Source organism: Pan paniscus, chromosome 16 (assembly GCF_029289425.2).
Source record: "Pan paniscus chromosome 16, NHGRI_mPanPan1-v2.0_pri, whole genome shotgun sequence".
Taxonomy (NCBI): Eukaryota; Metazoa; Chordata; class Mammalia; order Primates; family Hominidae; genus Pan; species Pan paniscus.
Window position 1 is genome coordinate 11,453,991 of NC_073265.2, and position 21,292 is coordinate 11,475,282.

Sequence of the window (21,292 nt, forward strand, 5' to 3'; positions counted from 1 at the left end):
TAAATACAATGGAATACTTTTCAGCATAAAAAATAGCAAACTTCCAATATTTGCAACATATTTACATTAAAAAATGTTGAACAAAGGAATATTGACCTCTATCTGTGTGTCTTTCTCTCTCCCTCCCTCCCTCCCTCCTACGCTGATTCCATTTTATGAAATTTAAGAACAGGCAAAATAATCTAGGGTGAGAGAAATAAGGAAGTGTATGTTTTTGGAGATAGAATAATTGACTGGAAAAGGGTGCATGGTAATTTTCTTTGATAATAAAACTATTATTTATATTGTTTTGAGTGTTAATTACTCAGTGGCAAAGCTCATTAAATTGAATACTTTAGATCTGTGCATGTTATTGCATGTTAATTATATCTAACATATTTTAAAAGGTTTTGGCAGCACTGGTGTAATGGTAAGAGTGATGGGCTGGGCACAGTGGCTGATGCCTACGGTCCCAGCACTTTGGGAGGCCAAGGTTGGGGGCTCACTTAACCCCAGGAGTTTGAGGCCAGCCTGAGCAAAATAGTGAGACCCCATCGCTACGAAAAACAAACGAACAAAAATCACCTGCGTGTGGTATGGCCTGTCTGCAGTCTCGGCTACTCAGGAGGCTGATGCAGGAGAATGGCTTGAGCCCAGGAGTTTCAGACTGCCGTGAGCTATGATCATACCACTGCACTCCAGTCTGGGTGAGAGAGCAAGACCCTGCCTCGTGGTCAGTGGCAAAAAGAAAAAAAAGAACGCAAGCTCTCACAACGAATAGATTGGGATTTAAATCTGAATTCTGATATGTATTGCTAGATCTTCTGAGCCTCAAATTCTTGCCATGTAAAATCAAGCCAAACACTTATGGATTTTGTGAGAAATCAATGAATAGAGTCTATTATACTCTGAGGATGGTATTTTATCAAATAATAAATTGTTGATAACTAGTAGTTACACTATTTTAATCCTTCCAATTCTTTTTTTTCAAACCTCATACTTATGATATCTCCTATGCTTTTTAAATAATTTTTCTACTTAGACTGTCTATCTGGATCACATGAATCTTTCACAGCCTCAGGTTTGTTTTCTTTCTTTTCACTGCTACAATCAGCATCACAGCTCCCCTCACCCCATGTTCCAAGCAGAAGCGAGTATTTGATTATTTTCATCCTCTATGACCAATATGAGGTTTAAACAATGCAACAACAACACCTTATTGTACTAAAAAACCATATGAATATCCCTATATGACTAACAATGATTCGTGAAATGTCCCTATGTGACTAACGATAGATTAGATTAATGTCCCTATGTGACAAACAATAGATGTAAATAGAACTTGCATCAGATTTTTCTCTGTAGTCTTATCTATAGCACAGTGCTGGGCATATAGTGAATGCTTAATAAAAGGTATTTCATAAATAAGTAATTTTAGAGTTTATGAAAATAATAACTGATTTTGTTACTCACTCATGAATATTTACACAAAGTCTAACAGCTACAGAAGATTGGAAGACAGGCAGTTCTGTTGCTAATCTTACCGTTTCATTTTGTAGCTCCTTAGTGACCACTCAATGTGAGCTGGGGATACCAAGGTGAGCAAAACAGGCTCCCGTCTGCTCCTAGTTCCGCAATTTTCCTACTCCCATCACAATACCTTAGTTCTCCCTTCCCTGTTTTTAAAAATCATTTTGTATACTGCTGTTATATACTGGCGTAAGCCATTAAAAGTCCTTTCTAATTAGGGAACAGAGGCCAACATTTCATGGATGTTTTGTATTTTTTTCCCTTTTGTTTTCTACTCACCTTGAATTTTCAAGCTGTTTCATATAAAAGTGAGGAAAGGGAATTTTGACAACACTTGGTTCAAAGGTGTTGAGGAGGAAGAACATATGCACAGAAAGGGAAAGAGGGCTTCAGGAAGCAGGAAGATTTCACAGGAGTGATTTGGGAAGACCCAAGACTTGTGGTCTAATGCCTCACTAGACTCAGGGCAATATTATGTTTTGCTGTGATTAAGGCAGTCAGTTTTCAAAAAGGAACCGTATGTCCCTTGTTTCCTCAGGTGAATTTTGCACACAAGTAATTTGTAAATAGCTAGGGAGAGCCCCAGGAACAGCCTGGGTCTGAGAGCACTGACTCTCTGAAATAAGCAGATGTTTCTTCCAGGGAGAATAAACTTGGTTTACCCTCTTTACTTGTTCCTATAGAATCAATGGATACATAATCTCTGGTTTTTCCCTGCCGGTTAAAGAATGTTTCCAAGGAGTGGCAATAGTGCTGGTGTAGAAGTTATTAATCTTCCATTTCTAACTACTCCTACACACCTGTTTTTTCCTTTGTATAATACCTAATCTTTTCTTTCTGGCTTTGGTGTTGCCTCTTAACATAAACCGGAGCTCTTTTCATAGAATGGATTCGGTGGGAGTTGACACTGTGTGTCAGTGCTATTCACTGACCTCCAACATCAGTGAGAATAGCCAGACCCTAATGGGAGCCATTCATTGTGTGGGATGACCAACAGCATGGTGGACTGCAGGACAAACCTGTCATAATTCCAGAAAATAAACGGTTAGTGGGAGAACTTAATCTCTGTGTAGTTTATACATTTGCATTAGAGTGGAAAAAAAGTATGCTTTAGAAATGCCCTAGGCTAAAAAATTAACTGATTTTTCCAAAGCCATCCATAGCCAGTAACGGCCATGTAGCAGGTCCTGAGGGTTAGGCATTTAGAGTTTGTCCTTCTACAGTGTTTCCAAACCCCCATGAAACTGAGAAATCCTATGTGGATCTGGGCCATTAACCCAAGGGAGAAACGAAAACCATGAAACATGGTAGTATCCATTCTGCAGAAGCTTTTTGTGTGCTGTGGTAGATGGCCTTCTCTGGGGATACACAGGAGTGATGTCCAGTAGTCCACCCTTATCCTTGGGGGATATATTCTGAGACCCCCCTGTGGAGGCCTGAAACTGGAAATAGTACTGAATCCTACATGTACTACGATGTTTTCAACTGACAGCCGAGACAGCTACTAAGTGAATAACAGGCAGGTAGCATATACAGCATGGATACACTAGACAAAGGGATAATTCATGCCCCAGGCAGGACGAAACAGAACAATTTCATAATACTACTCAGAATGGCGTGCAATCTAAAGCTTATAAATTGTTTATTTCTGGAAATTTCCATTTAATTTTTCGGACTGCAGTTGATTGCGGGTAACTGAAACCACACAATGTGAAACTGCAGGCACAGGAGTGCTACTGTATTCGCTACCTGCTCATTAACCACTTAGTAGCTGCTTCAGATATCAGATCTACCATCGGTTTCCCAGCGTTTGTGTTCAAGGAACCCTTGTTTTACTTAATAATAGCCCCAAAATGTAAGAATAGTGATCCTGGCAATTTAGGTATGCCAAACAGAAGCTATGAAGTGCTTCCTTGAAGGAAAAAGGTGAAAGTTCTTGACTTAATAAGGAAAGAAAAAATCGCATGCTGAGATTGCTAAGATATATGGCAAAAACAAAACTATCTGTGAAATTGTGAAGAAGGAGAATGAAAGGGATACATGGTATATATAAGGTTTGGTGCTGTCTCCAGGTTCGGGCATCGAGAGTTTTGGAATGTATCCCCTGCAGATAAGGTTGGGGGGCTACTGTATCATCAAGCACCCTTAAAAATCTGACTGTTTTGAAAAGAGTTTCCTGGGAATAACAACATCCCTTAAGTGTCCAGAAAATCACTGAAACTTTACCCCCAAATTCTTCTATTATTATTTAAGGCAATAATAACATTGGGAGTGTGTACATACCTTCCCTTGGGTCCATAAATTACCAAATTTGAGGACCCCTGGCTAAGGGTACCTGGGAAGGAGTGGGGTGTACCCTTCATCATCCTCATCTGCCCCCTGGTGGCACGTTTTGTCACTCTGGACTCCTGCCCTAGGCTGCCAACAGCCTATTTAAACGAAACATCCTTGATATTTAGTGCTTTGTATATTTCCAGAAAGCTTTTCAATTACTGAGATTATCACTTCCTCTCACCATAAAGTTGTATAGCACTGCCCAATAATACTATTGTCATCTGCTTTATCTGTTAATACTTGATTTGCCTCATATTTAAACTGATTTTTGTCACGAGAAGTTTCCCCAGAAATTTTGTTATTCTTTGCCTGTTTTTCCTATATATCCAAATATATCAATTTTTGATCTATTTATATACCCATTTTGTTATCTTCAGGTGTGTTATTTGGTTTTCATTTTTAAAATTTCTTTCCCATTCTGCAGATGAAAAATACTGAGAAAACTACTCTGTTCCTGCATCTGAGCCATTCCACAGGCAGTTTTCCCATACTAAAAATGCTGTCTTCCACTGATTTGTGGCATGTCTCAGTTCCGTGACTTCTTTTCCTCTCTCTCTACTCGCTGCTATTCCTTTTCTCCATGTGTTTCTAACATGCCTGTGTTCTTCAAGACCTAGTGCAACCACATTCCCTCCCACAACTCTATTTTCATGAGGAATAGCCAAGCAGGACTCCCAAGACATCATACAGGAGTGCCTACAGGGTATCTCTCCTTGGCAGTCCCACAGTACCGCAAATGCCCTGTGTCTGCCAATACTCATCAGCCTCTCTTCCCGTGTGCCTCTCCTGGGACCCTAAGAGAGTAACAGTCCCTGCAACTTCCCACTTTCTCCAGGCAGGGACTAGTGTGCCTTTTCCATGTCTTTGACTCCTTTATTCAATTATAATACAGGTATCTGTCTGCTATAACTCCTGGAACTCTCTTATGTAAATGCGCTTTTTTCATTCTCCGCCTCACATCTTAGCCCAGACCACACCATCTCCCCCCCGCCGTCTTGGATACCTTCCACGTTTCCAGTGGTCTGCTCCCACTCCACACTGCAGTACAGTGATTTTTCTAAAACATGGATGGGTTCCTGTCACTCCCCTGTGAAAAGTCATCCATGTGGAGTCTGACTGGTCTGCATTTGGGGACTGGACAGAGTGAGAAGGGATCCTGTGTCAGCCAGGACTCCGGTAGACGCCCCTATGCAATATCCACTTGTGGTGGTCGGGGGCGGGGAAGGGGCGGGATTGAGCCCCCTTCCCCCCTCCTCCTTACTGCGGAAAGCTGCGGAGCGAGCAGCACTCACTTCCTATTCAGCATTCAGCAGGGAGGGAGCCTCTGAACAGCCACGTAGGCATTCTCTTCTCTCTGGAGGAAAAGGCCCAGCAGCTGTCCGAGGAAAAGACCCACCAGCTGTCAGCAAAGGGACATGTCGCAGCTAAGTAAGAATCTGGGTGACTCGAGTCCTCCGGCGGAGGCCCCGAAGCCGCCTGTCTATAGCCGCCCTACGGTTCTGATGCGGGCCCCGCCCGCTTCCTCCCGGGCTCCGCCAGTCCCTTGGGATCCACCTCCAATTGACTTGCAGGCTTCATTGGCCGCTTGGCAGGCACCTCAGCCTGCCTGGGAGGCCCCACAGGGCCAGCTGCCCGCCCCGGTGGTTCCGATGACCCAGCCTCCTGCCCTAGGGGGCCCGATAGTCCCGGCTCCCCCGCTGGGGGGCCCGATGGGTAAGCCTCCGACTCCCGGGGTCCTGATGGTGCATCCTCCACCTCCGGGAGCCCCGATGGCCCAGCCTCCGACCCCGGGAGTCCTGATGGTGCATCCTTCAGCTCCCGGAGCTCCCATGGCCCATCCTCCTCCTCCGGGGACCCCAATGTCCCACCCTCCCCCTCCGGGAACCCCAATGGCCCATCCTCCTCCTCCGGGGACCCCGATGGCCCATCCTCCTCCTCCGGGGACCCCGATGGTGCATCCTCCTCCTCCGGGGACCCCGATGGCTCATCCTCCCCCTCCGGGGACACCGATGGCTCATCCTCCCCCTCCGGGGACACCGATGGCTCATCCTCCCCCTCCGGGGACACCGATGGCTCATCCTCCCCCTCCGGGGACACCGATGGCCCAGCCTCCAGCTCCGGGAGTCCTGATGGCCCAGCCTCTGACTCCGGGAGTCCTGATGGTCCAGCCTGCTGCTCCGGGAGCCCCGATGGTCCAGCCACCTCCAGCAGCCGTGATGACCCAGCCTCAGCCTTCAGGAGCACCGATGGCCAAGCCTCCAGGTCCAGGAGTCCTGATGATTCATCCTCCAGGTGCGAGAGCTCCGATGACCCAGCCTCCAGCTTCAGGAGCACCGATGGCACAGCCGGCGGCCCCACCTGCACAGCCGATGGCCCCACCTGCACAGCCGATGGCTTCTTGGGCCCCGCAGGCTCAGCCTCTGATCCTGCAAATCCAGTCTCAAGTTATAAGGGCTCCTCCGCAGGTTCCCCAGGGCCCGCAGGCACCCCCAGCGCAGCTAGCCACACCCCCGGGCTGGCAGGCGACCTCGCCAGGATGGCAGGCCGCGCAGCAAGGCTGGCAGGCCACTCCCCTGACCTGGCAGACCACGCAGGTCACCTGGCAGGCACCAGCCGTTACCTGGCAGGTGCCGCCGCCCATGCGCCAGGGGCCCCCGCCCATCCGTCCTGGCCCACCACCCATCCGCCCTGGCCCACCACCGGTGCGACAGGCCCCACCGCTGATCCGCCAGGCCCCACCGGTGATCCGCCAGGCCCCACCCGTGATCCGCCAGGCCCCACCCGTGATCCGCCAGGCCCCCCCTGTGATCCGCCAGGCCCCCCCTGTGATCCGCCAGGCCCCACCTGTGATCCGCCAGGCTCCACCTGTGATCCGCCAGGCCCCGCCGCTGATCCGCCAGGCGCCGCCGCCCATCCGACCTGCCCCACAGGTCCTGGCCACCCAGCCACCGCTCTGGCAGGCCCTGCCACCCCCACCTCCACTGCGGCAGGCCCCGCAGGCTAGGCTGCCGGCCCCGCAGGTGCAGGCGGCGCCGCAGGTGCCTACGGCCCTACCTGCTACGCAGGTACCCGCGGCGCCGCCCGCTGGCCCGCAGGTGCCCCAGCCTGTGCTGCCGGCCCCGCTGTCTGCCCCACTGTCTGCCCCGCAGGCTGTGCACTGCCCTTCCATCATCTGGCAGGCCCCCAAAGGTCAGCCCCCGGTGCCACACGAGATTCCAACGTCAATGGAATTCCAGGAGGTGCAGCAGACACAGGCGCTGGCCTGGCAGGCCCAGAAGGCCCCCACTCACATCTGGCAGCCCCTGCCTGCCCAGGAGGCCCAGAGGCAGGCTCCCCCCTTGGTCCAGCTGGAGCAGCCCTTTCAGGGAGCCCCGCCCTCCCAAAAAGCCGTGCAAATCCAGCTACACCCCCAGCAGGCCCAGGCATCGGGTCCGCAAGCGGAGGTGCCCACACTGCCGCTCCAGCCTTCCTGGCAGGCACCGCCTGCAGTCTTGCAGGCCCAGCCCGGACCCCCGGTAGCAGCGGCAAATTTTCCTCTGGGCTCCGCTAAATCATTGATGACTCCATCAGGAGAATGCAGGGCCTCTTCTATAGACCGCAGGGGCTCCTCTAAAGAGCGCAGGACCTCCTCGAAGGAGCGCAGGGCCCCTTCAAAAGACCGCATGATCTTTGCTGCCACCTTCTGTGCTCCCAAGGCAGTGTCAGCTGCGCGAGCACACCTGCCAGCTGCCTGGAAAAACCTGCCTGCCACACCGGAGACCTTTGCTCCCTCCTCAAGTGTCTTCCCAGCTACCTCCCAGTTTCAGCCTGCCTCTCTGAATGCCTTTAAAGGCCCCTCTGCTGCCTCAGAGACCCCAAAGTCACTGCCATATGCTCTGCAGGATCCCTTTGCCTGTGTAGAGGCCCTGCCTGCAGTTCCATGGGTCCCACAGCCCAATATGAACGCCTCAAAGGCATCACAGGCAGTGCCCACCTTCCTGATGGCTACAGCAGCTGCCCCCCAGGCAACTGCCACCACTCAAGAGGCCTCCAAGACCTCCGTCGAGCCACCACGCCGCTCCGGCAAGGCCACCCGGAAGAAGAAGCATCTGGAAGCCCAAGAGGACAGCCGTGGCCACACGCGAGCCTTTCATGACTGGCAGGGCCCAAGGCCCTGGGAGAATCTAAATCTGAGTGACTGGGAGGTCCAAAGCCCTATCCAGGTCTCGGGTGACTGGGAGCACCCAAACACCCCCCGTGGCCTGAGTGGTTGGGAGGGCCCTAGCACCTCCAGGATCCTGAGTGGCTGGGAAGGGCCCAGCGCATCCTGGGCCCTGAGTGCCTGGGAGGGCCCGAGCACCTCCAGGGCCCTGGGTCTCTCTGAAAGCCCAGGGAGCTCTCTGCCTGTAGTTGTGTCGGAGGTCGCAAGTGTCCCTCCGGGATCCAGTGCCACCCAGGATAATTCCAAGGTGGAGGCACAGCCCTTGTCTCCCTTGGATGAGAGGGCAAATGCATTGGTGCAGTTTCTCTTAGTCAAGGACCAAGCCAAGGTGCCTGTCCAGCGCTCGGAGATGGTGAAAGTCATCATCCGAGAGTATAAAGATGAGTGCTTAGATATCATCAACCGTGCCAACAATAAGCTGGAGTGTGCCTTTGGTTATCAATTGAAAGAAATTGATACCAAAAACCACGCCTATATTATCATCAACAAGCTGGGCTACCATACAGGGAATTTGGTGGCATCCTATTTAGACAGGCCCAAGTTTGGCCTTCTGATGGTGGTCTTGAGCCTCATCTTTATGAAAGGCAACTGTGTCAGGGAGGATCTGATCTTTAATTTTCTGTTCAAGTTAGGGTTGGATGTCCGGGAGACAAACGGTCTCTTTGGAAATACTAAGAAGCTCATCACCGAAGTGTTTGTCAGGCAGAAGTACCTAGAGTACAGGCGAATCCCTTACACTGAGCCCGCAGAGTATGAGTTCCTCTGGGGCCCTCGAGCATTCCTGGAAACCAGCAAGATGCTTGTCCTGAGGTTTTTGGCCAAGCTCCATAAGAAAGATCCACAGAGCTGGCCATTCCATTACCTTGAAGCACTCGCAGAGTGTGAGTGGGAAGACACAGATGAGGATGAACCCGACACCGGTGACAGTGCCCACGGCCCCACCAGCAGGCCCCCTCCCCGCTAATAGGTGTAGCAGAGATCTTGCTCCTGTGTTTCCCTGGCCAGAGGCCACTGACAGGGTGGGGGGACATTTTTGTTCCTGGTGTTTGTGTTCCAGTTCCACGAGTGTAAGTTTGGATTTTCAACTTGGTTTCGTATCTGCCAAAGCTTTGTACATTTTTTATGTGGTGTTGATTTCAATCGGCTACTGTTCTGTTCTGTATTTTGGCATCTGTATTTTTAAGTGAGATCTGTGGTTCTCTGTTTTGTGTTATAATTGTTATGTTTTGGTATCAGCTTTGTGCTGGCTTTGTGAAATGAATTGAGAAGCTATCCATCTCATTCTGGTATAGTTCATGTAGCATTGTAATCGGTTGTTCTTTGAACGTTCAAATGACTCATCAGTAAAAACTGTCTACAGAGAAGTAAATATCTATATCTATATATATAAATATACTTTCAGCATAACAGAAGTGTTTGTCTTTATTCTAATTTTTACACTAGATGGTGGAAGCCAAGTTTTGCCGTATTCTCTGAATAGACATGAATAGCAAGACTACTCTCAGTTATAGTAAAAACCACGGTGATGGAATTGTTTTCCAAGGAGAGTGCTCCATTCATCTTTATAAGGATGCAGTGATTTCAGTGGGTGGTTATACATAAGATTTCTCCAGGAGATTAATTAAAGCACACACGTTAGTGCCCAGCTGGTAACGTTGTTATTAGAAGCAGAAATGTCCTTAAGGGTATGTGGGGAAGAAGGGCCATCTGCCTGCAGGACCACAAATAACCAGGTGGTCCCGCTTCATGGAGAAATTGGCCAAAAGGGTATTTGTCAATCAATCATGTGGCCCATGGGAGGGTGTCCAGCAGTTCAAATTTGGGTTTCATCAACACACTGCTACCGGGATGGAAACGTGCTCCCTGCAGGATATCCAGGCTTATAACAGGGAAAAGGAAAAAACAGTCTTCATTTAATTAGAAACCCTGCAGATTGCCAGCAGTAGTGGCTGGGTTAGGGAAGGGCGTGGCAGGGGGCATTCCTATCAACATAGAGTTCTAGGAGAAGGTTCTGGGGGGAAGGGTCATTCTAACATGTAGGGGAAGGCAGCCGGCAACGCCTTGAGTTGCTGAACAACCACGGTCGGCCCTTGGCTATGAACCTGGTCTAGGCAGGAAAGGGACCAGGGAATGAACTGGCCTGAGTGTTTTGAGGAAGGATATTCAAGCACACACCAGGCTGGTGTACACAAAAGGATGTTCTTGTGGTCATACTCTCTTCCTGTGGACGGGGGACCATCAGCCCTACTTGCCACCCCATACTGTCTTATCAGAAGGAAGAAATCCAATCCCATATCCTGCTTCTAGGGTGAAGCCAAAGTCCCAGATGCGGTTAGTGGCGATGGTGGAATTCTCCTGCCACCTAGCGACAGATTAGAGGTGCCACCGCAGCTGCCGCAGCAACAGCCCCTCCCACAGTGCTTAACTTCACACCACGTATATACTTGGATTGCAGCTACTCCTTGCTTCACCACTTTTGCTCATAATTTTATCTATATCTGTGCTCAGAGATTCCTTCTTTTCTCTTATAGGCCAAGGTAGCATCTGTTTTCAAGTCCAATCCGCTCTTCACTCAACAATTTCTATCCTTGGTCCTGCAGCGCTGCCACTTAGGAAGCTGACTAGGAGAGGAGCCCGCAAGATGCAGACTCTACTCCTAGCACCCGCAGAACTGAGCTTTCCAGGACGATGATCCCCGCCCCAGGACCTGCCAGGCCGCAGGAGCTCTTCCTCAAGTTGTCTAAGTGGTCAGGTACTCCAAAAACTGGGAGGCAGTTTCCTATAAACTCCTTGGGTCAGAGAGTCCAGCGCATTTGTCCGCAAGCAATGTTTACTTATTTTTACAACAACAGCAAATGTCCATTGAAGGAGACAGCAATGCCCCAGCTGAGAACTGTCCCCAAAGGAGGTTTAGCTGGGCCAGTAAAGTGGCATATTGGTCTAGTATTTCTTGTTTGTGTTTAGTTTATTTATGATTGCTTATAAAGTTTTCTCCAGACCATTAACTCATGGCGTGCCTGAGCAAGATGCTCTTTGTGGAACAAATTTTGGGACTTTGTCCCATCATGGGACTTTGGTGCCATACTTAAGGTGGGGGCTGGCTCTGCTCCATGGTAGAGAGGCTTACTTCCCAGCTGCAAACCTCACTCTCACACGTGACATACATCTAATGGCCTTCTCTTTAAGTAATGCCAAGGACTTAAAGCCTAAATTTGTTTATATTGTAATGAGATATAAATTGCAACAATGAAAAATGTGTTCATTACCAATTTGTAAACTAGTTAGATATTCGACTGAAAAGTTTAAGAAAGTGCAGCTAACATGACAGTGAAAAGCAGAAAACAAAGACCAGGAATATAGAAAAATACAGGTTAAAAAACAGCGGGAACCAGCCGGGTGCGGTGGCTCACGCCTGTAATCCCAGCACTTTGGGAGGCCGAAGCGGGTGGATCACAAGGTCAAGAGATCAAGACCATCCTGGCTGACAAGGTGAAAACCCATCTCTACTAAAAATACAAAAATTAGCCGGGTGTGGTGGCGGGTGGGCACCTGTAGTCCCAGCTACTCGGGAGGCTGAAGCAGGAGAATGGCATGAATCATGGAGGTGGAGCTTGCAGTGAGCCGAGATCACACCACTGCACTCTAGCCTGGGCAACAGAGTGAGACTCTGTCTCAAAACAAAAACAAAAACAAACACAAACAAACAAACAAAACAGTGGGAACGAATTCAAATCCCACTTATTTGAAAGTGCTAAAATGTAGAAAATGTAGAAAATGTAACACAAATCTTTTTTACTATAAAATTGAGCAAAAAGCCCAAACCTAGTAATAGGCAAAATGTATCACGGGAAAAAAATGGCAAATAACTGTTGAAACTGTTACACCTCACTACTAAAGATAGAAATATTAAATCTGTATTCCAGTTTTCATTTATTAAATTGTCATAGAATAAACTAAAACCCCATGTAATGTCCAATGTCAATGATATTGTTATGAAACTGGAACCATTGTACACAACCAGTGAAAGTATAAGTTATTACAATTTGCCTGGAAATCAATGCAGCCAACTCTGTCTTCAAAAGGCTTTAACACATTAATACTATTTTACCTAGAAATTCTTCATTTGGGAATATGTTGAATGAGAACAATCCACAGAGAAGGCAAAGACTTCTTCATAGAGAAAGCTGTTCATGAACATATGGGAGATTTATCAGGGTGTGAGCAGGCCCCCCTCCCCAATATAAACCTATAGTGTCAAGGGAGTACAGTGAGTTTCTGCTGAAAAAACCACAGCCTTCCTTAGAAAACAACTTGTAGTTTGTTTCAACACACAGAAAATGAAAGACTCAGCATCCACCATTATGGGCTGTAGAGAAGTTATTGCACTCTGTGCCTGAAAATTTTAAAACTAGGTGCTAGCACACTCTCCAAAGCCATAAATGATCTCAGTAAAATATATGATTTCTAGTGAAGAAAAACTATAGTTCTCAAAGTGATGAAAGGGAAAAAGGCCTTGATATATAGGGCCCAAGCTACATTTTCCTGTGTGCAAGCAAATTTGTTCTTTCAGATCTCCCAGAGGGTTCCATTGTGAATTCCACCAAGGGATATATACAACACTACTAGCACAGTAGTACAATCCTCTAATCTGTCGAGATTCTGAAAGTTGTGCCTGCCTCTTTTTAAGAGATGACACTTATGAGGAGCCTTCTTCATTATCAGCTTCCTCCTACTCTTATTAGTGACACTAAATAGATCATCCTGGCTGTGTCAGCGGCATGTGCTTCTCTGTGCAAATGATCTGGTTCTGCAAGCTGCCCATTCACCTCCCAATGAGACTTGCTTTCTGTGCTATCCCTTGTTCTGAGTGAATTCAGCTTGTGAGCTGCTGTTAACAGAAGCAATCACCACAGAACATTTTCTAGACCCAGGAGACTTCCTGGAGCTTCTCTCCAATGGCTCAGAATCTTCCCCTGAAACAGCCAGCTGGATGGGGCCACAAAGCTGTGGAATCAAAATATTGGCCTTATAACAAGCTTCTGCGAGAAAGCCTCAAAAACATTCTGTTTTGAAATAATCATAGATTCACAGGAAATAGCAAAAACTGTGCAGGGTAGTCTCATATACCCTTAACCTAGTTTCCCCCAGTGTTTATATCCTGTATAGCTGTAGTACAACATCAAGGACGTGGACACTGTACCATCTGCACGTTCAGCTCAACTCAATGCCATCTTATCACGTGTGTAGATAGTGTAACTAGCACTGCAATCAAGATGCAGCACTCTTCCACCACCACCAAGATTTCTCCCACGCTACTCCTTTACAGCTGTGTCCATCTCTTTCCCCCACATCCTTAACCTCTGGCAATCACTACTCTGATCTCCATCTCCATAACTTTGTAATTTCAAGAATGTGCTCTAAAAGCATTAATACCTTTGAGACTGGCGTCTTTCACTGAGTATCATGCCCTCAACATCCATCCACACTTTTGTATCAATCATTCATTTTTTGATGCTAATAAAATATTTACTGTTTTGTGGGATTGGCTATTTCCATTTTTTAGCTACTGCAAAGTTGCTAGGAACATTTAAGCGCAGGTTTTTCTAAGGACACACATTTTCATTTGTCTGTGGCAAATGCCCATGGCCATAATTGCTGTATCATTTGATAGGTCTATGGTTACTTATTCAAAGAGCCTTTCAAACTATTTTCCAGAGGGACTGTAACATTTTACATTTCCACCAGCAATGTATGAGAACAAATTTCTTTCTTTTTTTTTTTCTTTTTTTCTTTTTTTGAGATGGAGTCTCACTCTGTCGCCCAGGCTGGAGTGCAGTGGCGCCATCTCAGCTCACTGCAAGCTCCACCTCCCGGGCTCACGCCATTCTCCTGCCTCAGCCTCCCGAGTAGCTGGGACCACAGGCGCCTGCCACCGCGCCCAGCTAATTTTTTGTATTTTTAGTAGAGACGGAGTTTCACCGTGTTAGCCAGGATGGTCTCGATTTCCTGACCTCGTGATCCGCCCGCCTCGGCCTCCCAAAGTGCTGGGATTACAGGCGTGAGCCACCGCGCCTGGCCCCAGAAATCCAATTTCTCTGCAACCTCACCAGCAATTGGTATAATCTTTTTGTTGTTGTTGTTAATTCGGCTGTCCTAATAGGTGTGTGGTGATACGGCATTGTGGTCTTAATTTACATTCCTCTTATGGCTGGAGTTGTCGAACATCTTTCTGTCGGCTTCTCATTTCTATTCCTCATTGATAAAATGGCTTAGTTTTTCTAAGTGACTTTTTTTTTTTTTTTTTTTGATGGAGTCTTGCTCTGTCATCCAGGATGGAGTGCGGTGGTGCCATCTTGGTTCACTGCAAGCTCCACCTCGTGGGTTCAAGCGATTCTCATGCCTCAGCCACCAGAGTAGCTGGGACCACGGGCGCACACCACTATGCCTGGCTAATTTTTTGTGTTTTTAGTAGAGATGGGGTTTCACCATGTTGGCCAGACTGGTCTCGAATTCCTGGCCTCAAGTGATCTGCCCGCCTCAGCCTCCCAAAATGCTGAGATTACAGGCATGAGCCACGGTGCCCAGGCTCTAAGTGAGTTTTTTTAAAAATGTATTGGGCTTTGAGAGTGATTTCTATATTCCGGATATGAGTCCTTTATTATATATGCATTTTGCAAGTCTTTTCCCCAGTGTTGAGTGTGGCTTTCGTTATCATAACCGGGCCTTTCACACAGCAAAAGTTTTAAATTTCGATGAAGTCTGATTGATTTTGTTTTTCTTTTATGGGTCATGATCATGGTGTCATACATATGTAAGTACTCTTCATCAGACCCCAGGTGCCAAAGATTTTCTGTTATGTTTTCTTCTAAAAATGTAATCGTTTTATGTTCTGTATTTAAATCTATGATCGATTTTGAGCTAATTTTGAATAAGGTGTAAAGTTTAGGCTGAGATTCTTTCTTTGCTGTGTGTGTGTGTTTGTGTTTTGTTTTGTTTTGTTTTGTTTTTGCCTTTGGATGTCTAGTGGTTTCATTAACATTTTAACATTTGTTAAAAATACTATATACTATCCTTTCAACATTGAATATTTGCTTTTGCACATTTGTAAAAATTCAGTTAGCCCTATTTACGTGTGCTATTTCTGAGTTCTGAATTCTATATTCTGTCCCATTTGCTTGATAAGATAGATATTTAAAAGATAGATATAGATATGTGTATTATACAGAGATATAACCCTCCACCAATGCCATACTGTCGTGATTATTGCAGTCACATAATAAGTCTTAAAATGGAGTATAGGGATTCTTCCCATATTCTTTTTTCAAAATTATGTTTAGCTATTCTAGATCTTTTGATTTTTCACATAAATTTTAAAATAAGCTTGCATATATTTACAAAATGTCTTGGTGGAATTTTGATAGGAATTGAGTTAAACTTGTATATTAAGTGGGGGAGAACTGACATTTACTGCATTGAATCTGCCAATCCATAACCACAGTATATCGCTCCATTTATTTGGATCTTTTTTGGTTTCTTTCATCAGCATTTGTATTTTTCAGCATACATGTCCTATACATGCTTATTAAGTTTATAAGTATTTAAAAATAAATAAGGTTTATTTTTGAGTGATTGTATATTACATTATATTATATTATATTATATTATATTATATTATATTATATTATATTTTTTGAGATGGAGTTCCACTTTTGTCACCCAGGCTGGAGTGCAGTGGCACGATCTCTGCTCACTGCAACCTCTGCCTCCCAGGTTCAAGCAATTCTTCTACCTCAGCCTCCTGAGTAGCTGGGATTACAGACGCCTGCCACCACGCCCGGCTAATTTTTTGTATTTTTAGTAGAGATGGGGTTTCACCACATTGGGCAGGCTGGTTTTGAACTCCTGACTTCAGGTGATCCGCCTGCCTGGGCTTCCCAAAGTGCTGGGATTACAGGTGTGAGCCACCATGCCTGACCCTATATTATATTACAAGTTTTAGTTTCCACCTGTTCAACTCAAAACTCAAAATGGTTGAGTTTTGTATGTTGATCTTGTAGCTTGCACCTTGCTGAACTCACATATTAGTTCTAGGAGTTTTTATATATCCTTTGGGATTTTCTTTGCAGACCATTGTGTCATCTGCAAATAGAGACAGTTTTATTTCTTCCTTTCATATTTGTATCCTTTTTTTTTTTTTTTTTTGAGACGAAGTCTTGCTCTGTCACCCAGGCTGGAGTGCAGTGGTGCGATCTTGGCTCACTGCAAGCTCCGCCTCCCAGGTTCACCCCATTCTCCTGCCTCAGCCTCCTGAGTAGCTGGGACTACGGGCACCTGCCACCACGCCCGGTTCATTTTTTTTGGATTTTTAGTAGAGACGGGGTTTCACCATGTTAGTCGGGATGATCTCGATCTCCTGACCTCGTGATCCACCTGCCTCGGCCTCCCAAAGCGCTGGGATTACAGGCGTGAGCCACCGCGCCCGGCCTCCCTTGGGATTTTCTTTGCAGACCATTGTGTCATCTACAAATAGAGACAGTTTTATTTCTTCCTTTCCTATTTGTATAATTTTTAAAGTACAAAGTGCCTTATTATGCTGGATTTCCAGTGATATGTTGAATAGGAGTGGTGAGAGCAGATATGAATTCCTTGCTCCTGATGTTAGGAAGAAAACATTCAGTTTTTTGCTATGAAGTATAATGTTAGCTGTAGGTTTTGTGTAGGTACCCTATATCAAGTTGAGGAAGTTCCCTTCTATTTCTATTTTTCTTAGAGTTTTTTTTCTTTTTGTCATGAATGGGTACGAAGTTTTGTCAAATGTATTTTCTGCATTGATTGCTATGATGATGTGATATTTTTCTTTTTAGCCAGTCAATATTGTGGATTATTTTCATTTATCTTTTAGCATTGAATCAGCCTTCTATTTCTAGAATAAACACAATTTGATCATTTTATATGTATGTAATTGCTGAATTCTCTTTACTAATATTTTGTTAGGATTTTTACATCCATATTCATGAAGAATGTTTGTTCATAGTTTGCCTTTTTTGGATTGTTTTTGTCTGATTTTGGTATCTGGGCACTATTTATTTTATAAAATAAATTGTTCCCTTCTTTTCTGTTTTCTGAAAGAGATTGTGTAAAGTTGGTGCTAATTCCTTTTTAAACATTTGGTAGAATTCGCCAGTGAAACCATCTGGGCATGGAGATTTCTGTTCTTCGGAAAGCACGTGTATAATTTCTCAATGAAGCACATTTGCATCATTTCAGCATTTGTTTCTGATGACTTTCTTTTCTCATTCCAGTTGAGATTTTTCTGGTTCTTGGTGTGAAGAGTGACTTTTTATTGTATCCTAAATATTTTGGGTGTTGTGTTATGAGACTTTGGATCTAATTAAATTCTTCTCTTTCAATAGACTTTCCTTTTTAAGAGACTGTATGAGTGGGAAATAAGGACCCCACCTCAGTACTGCCTGGTATGGACAGAAGTCCGGGACCCCCAGGTGGTCTCCATGGACACCCAGTGAGCGGGAGGGCATGCTCTCCAACACAGAGCTGGGGTAAAATTTCAGCTTCTGCACTCTGCCTTTGCTGACACCACCCTGTTCAGAGGGGAAGAGGCCCCTTTTCATTGCTCCCCTGTGAACTCCAAGGACAGAAAATGGGGAGGGAGGCCTCATTAGCATGGGAAGGCTTCTCACTTGCCACCCCTCAACAGCACCCCAGCAGGGAAGGTGCAGGAAGGTAAAAGTTCAAGCTCCCCAGGTTGTCTCCGTTGGCACCACACTGTGGCAGCTTGTTACTGCCTGGTGAATGTGAAAGTCCCAGATTCTCACCCTGACATCACACCAGCAGGGGAGGGCTACCTCAGTATCACCAGGCCAGGCTGGAAGTCTAGGCTCTCCCCTCTGTCCTGCTGAGTGGGTCGAGGGTGGGGCCACAAGTTTTCCTACGGGCGTTTGTCTCCAGTAGGGAAACTAGCCTCCAAAAGTTTTCTGTCTTGCTAGCTTTCTCCTTTCATGGTCTTTTGGCTAGTGATTGCAGTTTTTTCAGGGGCCTTTTGTGTGTGGTCTCATAGGAGGGGATATTCATGGATTGGGAAGAAGACAATTTTCAGTGTGCCCGGAACAGAGTGAGTATCAGAGTTGAATAGGCTAGGATAAGGCAGCAGGTATAAAAATCCAGAAAGCCGGCTGGGTGCGGCGGCTCACGCCTGTAATCCCAGCACTTTGGGAGGCCGAGGCGTGTGGATCACAAAGTCAGGAGATCAGACCATCCTGGCCAACACGGTGAAACCCCGTCTCTACTAAAAATGCAAAAAAAAGTAGCCGGGCGTGGTGGCGGGCACCTGTAGTCCTAGCTACTCGGGAGGCTGAGACAGGAGAATGGCGTGAACCCGGGAGGCGGAGCTTGCAGTGAGCCGAGATCGCGCCACTGCACTCCAGCCTGGGCGACAGAGCGAGACTCCGTCTCAAAAAAAAAAAAAAAAAAAAAAAAATCCAGAAAGCCAAAATCTGCCTACAAAATTCCCATTATCAGTCCAATCTACCTGACGCCTTTTCTACTGAGCTTAATCTGCCTCCCCATGCATTTCCATAAAGTAGGCAATGACAGCTATTATCTTTACTTAGGCTTTTCTCTTTTGGATAGCTGCTTTATCCAACCTCCTATTCTCCAATTCACAATTGAATTGGAAACAGCGTGATCATCGGTAGAGAGTGTATTGGGGAAAAATATTCCATGCAGATATTGGATAAACAATTTTTAAATTTATTTTGCTGGTACTCAGACACCCATGCTTGTCAATTTTATGTTAGGAGACCAAACTTTTTTATCATTTAGGCAGAATCCAACTCCATCCTTCCCCATACCCCATTAATGAGTAATGCATTGGCCAGGCTTGGTGGCTCACGCCTGTAATCCCAGCACTTTGGGAGGCCGAGGCAGGTGGATCACTTGAGGTCAGGAGTTCGAGACCAGCCTGGTCAACATGGCGAAACCTTGTCTCTACTAAAAGTACAAAAATTAGCCCAGTGTGGTGACAAGCGCCTGTACACCCAGCTACTTGAGAGGCTGAGGCAGGAGAATCACTGGAACCCAGTAAATGGAGGTTGCAGTGAGCTGAGATGGCGCCACACGCCGCTGTACTCCCGTCTGGGCAATAGAGCAAGACTCTGTCTCAAAAAAAAAAAAAAGCATTAAGTGTGTGTAGCATTCTCTATTGCTTCCCATTTCCACTCTTTCCACTTCATCCAGTCTCCTTCTTTGCTGATAGAGACTTGATTTTGTAAGGATGTTTACTCTCCAATTTATTCATTAATCATAAATCCCTTCCTTCATCCAGGGTCAGCTTAATCATAATAAATTCAAGTATCACCCTCCATTCATGCACATGTGGCAAAATCTAGTCGGAAGGGTTTGTAGATATTTTCCTCCATAATAAAAGCATTGTTTTAAAAAAAGACGGCCAGGCATGGTGGCTCACGCCTGTAATCTCAGCACTTTGGGAGGCCGAGATGGGCAGATCACCTGAAATCAAGTCAGGAGTTCGAGACCAGTCTGGCCAACATGGTGAAATCTCGTCTCTACTAAAAATACAAAAAATTTGCCAAGCGTGATAGCAGATGCCTATAGCCTCAGCTACTGGGGAGGCTGAGGCAGGAAAATCGCTTGAACCTGAAAGGCGGAGGTTGCAGCGAGCCGAGATTGTGCCAGCCACTACACTCCAGCCTGGGTGACAGAGCGAGACTCCACTAAAAAAAAAGAGAGAGAGATTTGAAAATAGTTTGTCTTCAGCACTGATGCTCTAATATCTGCATGGGATTCCTGGAACTGCCCTAGAAAGCACACAGTCGTGAAAGAAACATCACCAAAAATCTCAGGAACAAAGGCAGAAACCACCCATGGCTTCAGTGATTCGGTTGAGCCACTGTATCAAGAAATCCTGGAATGCCCTACCTGTAGGGCATTTAAAAAGTAATTTTAGTTGGGTTTTATTTTACTTATAGCTACAAGCATCTGAATTGATCCCAAGTATTCCACAGTCTGATTTGGGCAACAAGTTACGTGTTTCTCCTCCAAGTAGCCATAGATTCCTGGTTTCATGCACCAGCACCGCTTCTTTGACTTTTGGTAGAGTCCCTAGGTCAGGTGGGTGCTGGGGAGGCTCCAAGTAACCTCAAGACAAACATGAGATGGAATACCTCATCTCCCTAGTCAATTTTACTCAAATAGAAATTTTTTGAATGCAAAATACCATGCAGAAACATATTACAATAACCAACGACCATAAATTACAATGAAACTTGATTCACTTCTGAATCATTATTTGCTTTCAGCCCTTGTTTTCTTACATGGTATTTGGGACTCAGAGGCGTCATGGTTGCAGCAGGTGTAAGCATGCACACAGGATTTTTTTTTGAACCCATCAGGGAACTAAGGTTACAGGGCAACCTGCCACCCTGAAATCCAGAGAGAAGGTTACTCCAGGGAGATACAGCATGTAAGACACAGAGCAAAAGCCACTGGTCACCCTAGGCTGGAGGAAGCCCTAAGAGCTCGCTTTAGACAGGAATACCGAAATCTCATCCCGTCTTGGGGGAGGGAAGTGCACCCAGTCCAGAGTCACTCCAGCCTTCTTGTGTCATAAACTTGATGACCTAGATGAAATGAGGCAATTCTTTGAAAGACACCAACTGCCAAAACTCACTCAAGGAGAAATAGCTACCTAAAACACCAGCTCCCGATGCTTTCACTGGTGAATTCTACCAAATATATATATATTTTTTTTTTGAGATGGAGTCTCTCTGTGTCGCCCAGGCTGGAGTGCAGTGGCGCGATCTTGGCTCACTGCAAGCTCCGCCTCCCGGGTTCATGCCATTCTGCCTCAGCCTCCCGAGTAGCTGGGACTACAGGCATCTGCCACCATGTCCAGCTAATTTTTTGTATTTATTTTTATTAGAGACGGGGTTTCACTGTGTTAGCCAGGATGGTCTCGATCTCCTGACCTTCTGATCCACCCGCCTCGGCCTCCCAAAGTGCTGGGATTACAGGCGTGAGCCACCACAACCCAGCCTCTACCAAATTTTTAAAAAGAAATAGTACAAATTAACACTTTTTTTTTTCTGGAAAGTTTGAGGTTGGAATACTGCTTAACTCATTTTATGAAGCTAGCATATTCATATGAACACTACCTGATTCATTTATGAAGCTAGCATTAACCAAAACCAGATAAAGACATTACCAAAAAAG

General features: G+C 46.1%; 1 protein-coding gene across 1 annotated transcript; it reads left to right on the forward strand.

The window, feature by feature from the left end:
- Positions 1–5,124: 5,124 nt before the first annotated feature.
- On the forward strand, positions 5,125–9,451 carry MAGEL2 (MAGE family member L2). Its single transcript, XM_008961405.6, has one exon. It carries the CDS (start codon positions 5,259–5,261, stop codon positions 9,006–9,008), a length of 3,750 nt encoding a protein of 1,249 aa, XP_008959653.2. The 5' UTR covers positions 5,125–5,258; the 3' UTR covers positions 9,009–9,451.
- The last annotated feature ends 11,841 nt before the right edge of the window (positions 9,452–21,292 follow it).